This window comes from Drosophila hydei, unplaced genomic scaffold, assembly GCF_003285905.1.
Source record: "Drosophila hydei strain 15085-1641.00,03,60 unplaced genomic scaffold, DhydRS2 tig00008137-arrow-arrow-pilon, whole genome shotgun sequence".
Lineage (NCBI taxonomy): Eukaryota > Metazoa > Arthropoda > Insecta > Diptera > Drosophilidae > Drosophila > Drosophila hydei.
In genome coordinates this window covers 1,267,322-1,277,547 of record NW_022045845.1, presented here as the reverse complement: position 1 = coordinate 1,277,547, position 10,226 = coordinate 1,267,322, and the positions used below count along the sequence as shown (strand labels likewise).

The 10,226-nt window shown below is 37.0% G+C and overlaps 2 protein-coding genes across 2 annotated transcripts; both read left to right on the top strand.

Annotated features, from left to right (window-relative positions):
* The first annotated feature begins 5,029 nt into the window (after positions 1-5,029).
* LOC111595698 (phosphotriesterase-related protein) lies at positions 5,030-6,739 on the top strand. Its single transcript, XM_023309543.2, has 5 exons — positions 5,030-5,196; positions 5,348-5,860; positions 5,915-6,079; positions 6,136-6,353; positions 6,418-6,739. Exons 1-5 carry the CDS (start codon positions 5,178-5,180, stop codon positions 6,553-6,555), a joined length of 1,053 nt encoding a protein of 350 aa, XP_023165311.1. The 5' UTR covers positions 5,030-5,177; the 3' UTR covers positions 6,556-6,739.
* A 732-nt stretch (positions 6,740-7,471) lies between these two features.
* Positions 7,472-10,225, top strand: LOC111595693 (L-threonine ammonia-lyase). Its single transcript, XM_023309538.2, has 5 exons — positions 7,472-7,816; positions 7,871-7,941; positions 8,960-9,410; positions 9,471-9,763; positions 9,830-10,225. Exons 1-5 carry the CDS (start codon positions 7,553-7,555, stop codon positions 10,173-10,175), a joined length of 1,425 nt encoding a protein of 474 aa, XP_023165306.2. The 5' UTR covers positions 7,472-7,552; the 3' UTR covers positions 10,176-10,225.
* The last annotated feature ends 1 nt before the right edge of the window (position 10,226 follows it).

Below are 10,226 nucleotides of genomic sequence, written 5' to 3'. Positions count from 1 at the left end.
CAACAAAAAAAAAAAACAAAACAAAACAAAAAAAGCAACATCTACAAACAACTATTTCATATTTTTTAATTATTGATTAATTAATTATGTATGTATATGTATTAAAACAAAAATCGAAACAAAAACAAAAAGGCAAAAACAAAAAAGCAAATGTATAGAAAATCCTTTGGACAAATACTGAAAAAAAAAACAAAAGAGAAAATTCAAAACATATGTATATATATATATATATGTATAAATATATATATATATATATATATATATATGTCTCATAGTGAGAGCGCAAGGGAGTGATGGAAGGATGTGGAGAGCAGCGTGTTGAAACTCTTACAAACATTTGAACTATTATAAACATGTAACAAGGCAGGCGAATGCAGTGCAAGTTGCGTAACTTTTGATTTCTAATTTTTCTATAATTTAATTTCGTCCCAAAATTTCAAATTCAAAATATTTTATAAACACTTCAATTGATTTAATATCTGCTGATGAACGCACATATATATATATATATATATATATATTTATATATATGGATTTATAGATGTACAGGCTTATAATTTCTTATGTAAAGCTTAAACGATTCGAATCGATTGAGGCGGAAAGAGGGAAAACACTTGCAGGCGCTGTAATACATATATGTATATGTATATATATTTATATATATATTATATGGTTTGTCTTTATAGGTTCTTATTGCTTTAAGCGTTATTTAGTTTTTCTTTGTTTATAGTAAAAAATAACGGGCATACATAAAAGATATTTTAATTTTGCTTTCTTCCTTTTAGTAATTACAATTTTATTAAAACCAATTTACAATAATTCATATATGTAGATATAAATTTTGTTGTTAGCATTAGAAATTATACAAGAAAATACGAAAAAAATAAAACAAACGAGGTAAATGCAATAAATTTTGATTGAAAAAATCTTCCCCAATCAAGGCAGAAACTTTGTAGCACAGCTAATAGAGAAAGTGAGCGAAAACAATAATCAGCTACTTGAAGCACAGACCAAAACTCGTGATAAGCCACGCCCTAACGCCTCACAATTGCTTATAAACAACATATGAAGCACGTAAAAAGACAAAGGTTCGAAACACCATGGGGCAAGGGGCAAGGGGCGAGCGTGAATGTTGTGGCAATATTATATTGGGTGTTGGGTGTTAGGTCTGTTCTAAGCGAACTGCAACGGAGCTGGCTAAAAGATGAACTTGAACTTGAACTTGTACTTGAACACGAATTCATAGAAAGCACAAGCACACGCAGCATACACAATACAAAACAACGTTTCAATAGACAACATAAACAAAACTGTACAAAACCAGCTATTAAAAAACAACAATTGTAAAGCAGTTGTATTAAATATATTTAAATTAAACTCTATTGTAAATTAAAACGAGAAACTAGGAACTGCTATTCAAGAAAAAAATTATAAAAATAAAACAAAATAAAAATTAAGTAAAAAACAAAACTAATTAACGACAACCAACAACCAGAACAGCAAAATTGTCATTTTAATTTTAATCAATGCTTATTTAGTTGTTTATATTTAACTTTTCTGAAAAATTAATAAACAAAAAACCTAAAAAAAAAGAAACAAAAACAATATACATGCTACACAACGTATATCATAATTCAATAATCAATTTAAACTTAATTAGTAAAATTGTATGCATTAAAAGTAAACTTATTAAAAATATACACGAATCGAACTAAATGAAAGAAAATAATATCGAAATGCCAGAAAACTCGCAATATGATCTGAGCGCATAGATCAGTTGCAGCTGCAATGGGGCGTTAGGGATCTAGGTGTCTGGTCAACTCTGAAAACGAGTGGGCGAAAGAAAAAGGGAAACCCAAAACGAGAGAAAAGCTCACGAGTTTTAACAATTTCGTAAATAAGTTTTTTCTGTTTTTATTTTTGCTTTAGATATAGTTTATAAAATTATATAGTTTGAAACGCTTTAGTGTGTTTTAGTTGAAATTGTTTTTATGTTAATAACTAAAGTGAAAAGGCAAATAATTACTAATACTATTTATGTACATACATATATACATTACATACATACATACATACATACATATATATATGCATACATACTTTTAGCGTACTTTAAGCGCCCTTAATTTTAATTAACGTCTTTTTAATTGTATTTGCTGTTCTAGTATTTTTCAATTGGAGTTTTGTCATTTTTGCTGGGCGCACTTCTTAGTCACTCTTGTGCTTCTAAACTTAAGGACACTTAAAAAGAAAAACAAAAAATACATGCGAATAATTTTATTTAATCCAAAAAAATATGTATTTCCTCTACCACAATTGTTTTTGTTCATATTTTGCAATTGTTAGCCGGACTCGACTTTCGATTTTTGGCTTCAGATTTTGTTGGCTGATTGAAAAAAAAAAACAAATAAAAAGAAAAAGAAAAAACAAAACAAATATAACTAGTTTGTAAAAACGTATGAAAGAGTATATTGATAATGATGGCAAGCGCGAAAATTGATTATAAATGATATACCTTTATATTATATACACATATATAGATTATATATATATATATGTATATATATATATATTTATATACAACTATGTAATATGAATCTATATCGTACTAATGTATAATTGTAATTTAATGCGCAAAAGCTGCGGCAAATGAAAGAAGAAAAAGAAAACACGTGAAAATATATATATTATATTATATTATATTTAACGACTAAATGGTAAAGCTAGTTTGAATCTAAATAGGAATACATAGTACATATATGGAAACAGAGATACGGAAGTGCAGATGTAAGAGCAACAACTATTTTAATTAACACAACAAACAAGGCATAACATCTACAATAATAATAATAATAATAATAATATTATTAATAATAATAACAACAATAATATGTGACTCTAATAGTGCAGAGAAGGGAAATTAGTTATGAATGAAGAAGAAACACCTCAACAAACACAAAAGTAAAAATAATTATTTCAAATTTATATACACACACCTAAATAGTTTAAAAAATGTTGAATAAAAGGCGAATCTATAATTTTCAAAAAACATATGTGTTTGTTCTTTTTATTTACTTCTGTTACTATTAATTATTGCTTTCATTCACGTTTTGTTTACCTAATCGATGTAGACCCCGCCCAGGTGCTATATAATCTAGACTAGACTGCAGGGAATTTCTTATGCCCGATTGGCGATTGGCAATGGCCAATTGGCATTTGGGGCAAACCACAAACCATGACTTTCGTTAATTTCCATATAACCAAATATCACTGTAATATAATTAATTATATTTACCTAAATAAAGTCACAGAAAGTGTTCAATAAGTCAGCAGCTTAGCAACAATTCAACTTTTGTCATGTTTTCTTTCTTCTAACAATAAGTTTCGCTACAATCTAAATAAAACAACAACAACACCAAACGATCCAAGAAGTACATTTTAACAAACATACATGAAAGAAACAAATATCTATATATTTTAAATAAATTTAAATGTCAACGTGTTTTTAGCTTTACCAGCGAGAGAACATAAGTTAATGAAAGGCTAACATTGGCGTTGGATATATCGAAAATAGTCGTGGGAAACGTATATGAAAATGCTAAGCTTTAAGGTAAATCTAACAAGAAGTATCTATACAAAATATATAAAGAAAACGAAACAAATATTATAAAAGAAGATAACAAGAAAAAAGAGAACACAAAGGAATGGAAGCAGCATTGATATGCGGATAAGAGATATATATGTCTTAAGTATAAATATATATATATATATAGACTATATGGATATCTGATAAATGAGAAATGGCAAAAAACTGATAAAAACTATATATAAGTAATATAAAATAAAAAACAAATCAAATAAAATGCAAAAAAAAATGAAGAAACAAGTGGAACTAATAAAGAGAATTATTCTGAGAAATTCATGAATTTGGAATTTTATAAAGGAAGTTAAATGACTTCGTGACTTCAGTGTAATACGCTATAATTATAGATAGTTAACTTTTTATCTGCTTGTGGCTTTATATCAGCTCAGTTCTTTCACATTTCAGCATCGGAATACGCGACTCGTATAAAGATAAAGCAATTCTTTTAAACCAATTGCTTCTCCGATTCTACTGACTCTACTTAAATTTGATATTGTATCAAATAAGAGAAACCATCAGCTAGTACTTAAGCAAAAACTATGCTGCACACAGGGCAATCAGTTGCGGATCTTCAGATTATATCTGCAAGATTATATCTGCTAGTATAACTCATTCTATAGTGTCAGTAGATTTGGGAAACGAGAATTGACTACAGTTACACCTTTTAAGCCTCAAATTGCTAACAGCTAGTTCTGCAATTAGGGCAACAGAAGACTGAAACGCTGCACCCAGCTGATTCAATTGAACTAATTTAAAAGTTGCCGTGTTGCATGATGGCTTAACGACGAACTATATCTTCTTTACAGACTTACAACCAATTCATCAACTGTTAACATCGTCTGTATAGAAAGACATCTACCCATTGTGAACTGGTAGATCCAAACATATATTTGATCAATTTTGCAGTTTTTTGATAGAACGAGCAACGTTTCCATATTTCGTATCCGATATCATTTTGGATAGTTAAATTCAATTACAATTTGCTTGTGGCTTTGTCATAAGATCTACAGATTTGTGTTTTAAAGCCCAGGCACGTATCTTTCATAGGCTGTGCATGGCTTATTTGTTTGTAGCCAAGGTAAGTATTGTAAATCAGGTTTTACAAGGCATATAAAGTAATACGTTTATAGTGCAAGCCACACATCGTGCATGTTTGCACTAAGCGCTCAGTAGATTAGATTTCTGAATAAATTATGATAAATTCATTTTCTCAGTTGGGCCACATATGCGAACAGCTGTCAGGGTACCGACAGGGCGATGTTTATATACATAAATATATATATATATATATATAGTTTGGAGATTGCATGAGTGCAGTTGTCTCTTTGTAAAGCGCGAGAGCTGCGCCTGCCATACGAGCTACCAGCATCGTAGTGCTTCGAGCCAACAATCAGTTGCCCCAACGCGCTCAAAGTGATCGCACGTGACAGCAGCACTCGGCGACAACGGCAACTTGGTGCAGACTCCAAAAGTTCCATAAGATTCGAGAGTGAGGCAGGAATAGCAGTCGGTGACCCCAATTTGTAGTAGAGAAATGTCAAGAGTGCAAACTGGTGAGTATCAGCCACCATAGATAGAGCCGCTCTCTCCCTCTCTCTAACTGGCAGCGATTCGTTATCAATAAATGAGCATTAAGTAAATTTTTCCATTATACTATGCAATGAACGGGACTATCTGTCGTATGTGTACATTGTTGTGGTGCAGTTCTTGGTAGCATTACGCCCAATCTGCTGGGTCGTACACTTACCCATGAGCATGTGGCTCTCGACTTTGAGCATTTCTACAAGCCACCGCCGGCGGACTTTGAGAATGAATTGCGGCAAAAGATCAGCATGGCTACGTTGGGCTACGTTCGTCTGTATCCGTACTCGAGCAGGGAGAACGTGCGCTTCTATGACGAGGAGGCGCTCGAAGCATCCAGAAAGGACGTGCTCCTCTACAAGAAGCATGGCGGCGGCGCCATTGTGGAGAACAGCAGTTACGGACTGAAACGCAATCTGGAATTCATTGTGGACCTGGCCAAGACAACAGGGGTACACTTTATTGCTGGCACGGGCCACTACATACACGCCACGCAGGACTCCTCGCACACGAATCTAACAGTCGAGCAGATGACAGATCTCTACACTAAGGATATTCTAACTGGCATCGACGTGAACGGTCGCATTGTGAAGTGTGGTTTCATTGGCGAGGTGGCCAGCGTGTTTCCCGTTCAAGGTGAGTGAAAGACCACTCGAATGAGACCAGTTTGATCCTCTCTTAACTTTGTAGAGTTCGAACGACATGCCCTGCTGGCCGCTGGCGAAATCCAGGAGGTGCTTGGTTGTGGCGTCTCACTGCATCCGCATCGCGTATCCAAGGCACCATTTGAAATCATGCGGCTCTATCTCGAGGCCGGCGGACGGGCCAACAAATGCGTTATGTCGCACTTGGACCGTAAGCAGTCAACGCATCAGTCGATAGCCTCTAAGCTCATTGTGCTCCAATTGCAGGCACAATTTTTGACATGGATGAATTGCTGGAGTTTGCCAAGCTGGGCTCTTACTTGCAGTACGACCTCTTCGGCACAGAGAGCTCCTACTACCAGCTGAACTCCACAGTGGACATGATATCAGATGGCCAGCGCATAGAGAATATCATGAAGTTGATCAATGAAGGACTCGTTGACAGGCTGCTCATGTCGCACGACATACACACAAAGCACCGACTGGTGAGCCTCGCTCTGGCAGAGACTCTTTGCTTTATTTGAATGCATTTTCTTCTTCCGAATGTAGACTTCCTATGGCGGCCACGGATACCATCATATACAAATGAATATTCTGCCACGCATGTTCCAGCGCGGCGTCACCCTGGAGCAGGTCGAGCAGATGACTGTCACCAATCCGGCAAACTGGCTGAGCTTCAACGCCTAGACAGATCGGAACTGAGCACATCATATGTTGTATATGAACTTTGCACTGTCCTACGCAGATCACAGTTTGTTTTTTGTTTTATTGCCCATTTTATTTGCATCTTTGTGTTGTACTTTGTTGTGTTCATGCGATGATAAGATAAGCTGTGTTGTTTTTCGGCTGGAGCCCAAAAATAAAGTAATTGGACGTCTTAAAATATGTTTTATTTTCTACTTTTCTTATCTCAGCACTGTTTTGACAGTCAGTCTTTTACTAGGTTACTGAGGCCGCATTTGAGGGCGTGGTTCCCTTCGAGTCAAGTTGTCTAAAGCATCACGCAGCTCTCGTATATGAGCTATGCTAACATCTAAATCTATACACAGAAATGAGTTCCGCTCTTCTAGAGGGTGCTTTACTTCTAGCTGCTTTGTAGGCTAAATCAATATCGATCACATTAATAATAATCTATTGACTATGTACAATATTGTACCTTACCACATGACATCAAATACGACGGCGACTGCCAAATTAACCAAAACAATTGAGCAAATTCGTATCATAGTTCATTAATTCTAAACGGGGCTTATCAGCGGTCGCCAAGTGAACTCTCATAAAATGCCTGCTCTATCGGTGTTTCACGATCGTAAATATACTTATTTGTCTACTCTCACGTAGGTCATTATAGTTTAGTCATGGATTACTTTGCTCTGCCAGTTGTTGAACTATCTGCAAGAAGTTTGAGCAAGTCATATGGGCATAGTTTTTATTTGATTGAATATTCTAGATTTGATAGAGGACAATCAGTTTAGGATTTTATTATTAAAACCTGTGTTTTAAGGGTATTTCATTGTCGGTACTCGAACATGCCCAGTTCGTGCTTGTTTCACTCAATTTGATTTTATAAATGTACATAAGTTATACCAAGCGGAGCAGTTGTTCGCTGTCGCTCGTCAGCTCTAGTGGAATCAATAAAAGTAACAAGCAGGACGCGGCTCTAATACGGCGGAATTTCACAAAAATGTCACAGCAAGCGAAAGTGGACACACAGAATGGTCTGAATGGCGCCTCTGCCAACAAATCGAACGGCACTGTGCAGCAACTGGGAACCAGCAGCAACCTGGAACTAACTGTTCCTCACACTAGAACGCGGCACGTGTCGGGCGGAGTTGAGGAAATCGTCGATCCCTTTTGCGATTCGAAGAATCCGAAACGCATTTCATTCCATGATGTAACATCAGCTGCCTTTTTAATTAAGGGTGGCGTGGAGCGCACACCCTGTCCAGTAAGTTTTTAAATCAGATGATGGATGCAGTCTAAGCTAAGAACTCATTTGCAGAGATCCACATCGTCAGAGTCCTATGGGATGGATCTATATTTAAAGAAGGACTTCCTACAATATACGGGCAGGTGAGTGAGCGATATCAGTAGACTTCAAAGTTATGAGCAGTTGCTAGAGGTATCTCTTGGATTTAAGTGTCCAAAAAGACCCAAAATATTTATTAAAATAAATATTTCTTTTAAAAAGGCGTACATGACAAGCTCTCACAATATATACATATATTTTTAGAGATGTCGCAGATTTTTGTTTTTCACTTTAGTTTTACCGATTCTCAATAAATATAGCGTAGACATATTCGAAGCCGGTCCAAAGTACTCAAATGCAATTTTCCTCTTAATATTACTGAATATAGTATTAACATATATTAATGTTTATTATCTGGCATTATATTTTCCGTCTGGCGATAAGACTTTAGCAAATATGAGGGCCTTTATTATATATGCACAGAAACATCGAAATCGATGATCGATTTTGCTTAATAATAAAATTAACTTTGATGACAAACTCGCAAATCGTGATTTTATATTTTCACCTTTGGTTGGAGATTATATTGAAAATTTGTTTTGCAAAGGGACTGAGTTTAATCTGTGAATGCTGATATTATATACGTTTGCTGAATGCACATTAAAAAATTGTGAGAAAATGAAAAAGGACTAACGTGTTCCGAATATGGTATGAAGATCCTTCTATTGCTTTAAAAGATTTGTGCTTATTTAGACGGCCAAAGTGCAGATCCTTTCTTTATCTTCTTACATTAATTTGTATGAAGCTTTTATTCTCTTCAATAATTTTCAATACGAGGCACGCACTGCGGACAGACCCCTCTATTTAATCGCAGAATGTTGGGCGTGAATTAGATTAAATCGGCAACGTTTTTTGCCTAAATTCAATTATCAGCTTGATAAGATTGTTTTTCGGAGGAATTGCCAAATTAATTTGTAGATTAGCAATTAAGTTCAAGAGCTTGATACGACGCTATCACCTGTTTGTTATGAATTAGATTTGTGCCCCGGTACCCTACGTCTACCTCTAGATATCTGTAATGATAAAGCAATCAATAAATCCTCGAAATGATTCTGTTTGCAGCTTTAAGGAACGCGGTGCAAGATATGCACTTCTCAGTCTTACGGACGAGCAGAAACTCAAGGGAGTGATCAGCGCCTCGTTGGGAAATCATGCTCTGGCTCTCTGTTACCACGGCTGGAAATTGGCAATACCTGTTACCGTGGTCATGCCAAAGGCAGCGCCCATTATGAAAGTACAGAAGTGTCGCAATTACAAGGCCCGCGTGATTGTTGAGGGTCAGGACATGGGGGAGGCCAAGTCGCTAGCCATGCGCATGTCGCGGGAGGAGCAGCTGCTCTATATCAATGGCTACGATCATCCGCACATCATGGCCGGTCAAGGTACAATTGGCCTAGAAATACTGGAGCAGGTGCCAGAGCCGGATGTAGTTGTGGTGCCAGTTGGTGGCGGCGGCCTCATCGCAGGCATTGCCACAGCTGTGAAGGCGCTCTCGCCCAAGACCAAAATAATTGTAAGCTCTCAAGTAGTTGTTGCTCACTGCAGTTTTATAATCAGCGATTTATATCTCTAGGGCGTAGAATCGGAAAAGTGCGCCAGCTTTTCAAAAGCTATGGAGAACAAAGGTCCTATCAGTACGCCCATTAAGAACACGCTAGCCGATGGCTTGGCCGTACCCAAGGTTGGGGTCAATGCGTATGCCACAGCTCTACCGTTAATCGATCGTATGGTTGTGGTGAAGGAGGAGTGGATAGCCGTGGCCATCTTACGTCTGGTTGAGGAGGAGAAGTGTGTGGTTGAAGGCGCTGGGGGTGCTGGACTGGCTGCCATACTGGCTGGCCATTTGGACGATCTCAAGGGCAAGAGGTGAGCGTCTCCTGGCTTAACCTTTACTAAGGCTCTACTAAGATCGACAACTGCTTTTATTTGCAGGGTTGTGGTGCTGCTCTGCGGAGGCAATATAGACACAACCGTCTTTGGTCGTTGCTTAGAGCGCGGACTGGCAGCTGAGGGTCGCTTGGTCAAGTTCAATGTGGAGGTCAGTGATCGTCCGGGCGGCATAAATGATCTTTGCTCTCGGCTGGTGCGCTTGGGTGTCTCCATCAAGGACATCATGCATGAACGGGCCTGGCTGCGAGACATTTACACGGTGGAGGTGAAAGTGGTCTGCGAGACGAGAGACTGGGAGCACAGTCTAGAGCTGAAGAACGAGCTCAAGAAATATTATTCCAAGGTCCAGTTCTCCGATGTTCCGCTGGCAATTAACGAAAAGGCTTAAATATGTATATAATTTACGGTTCTTTTTATATATTCGTGTATGCACTAAATC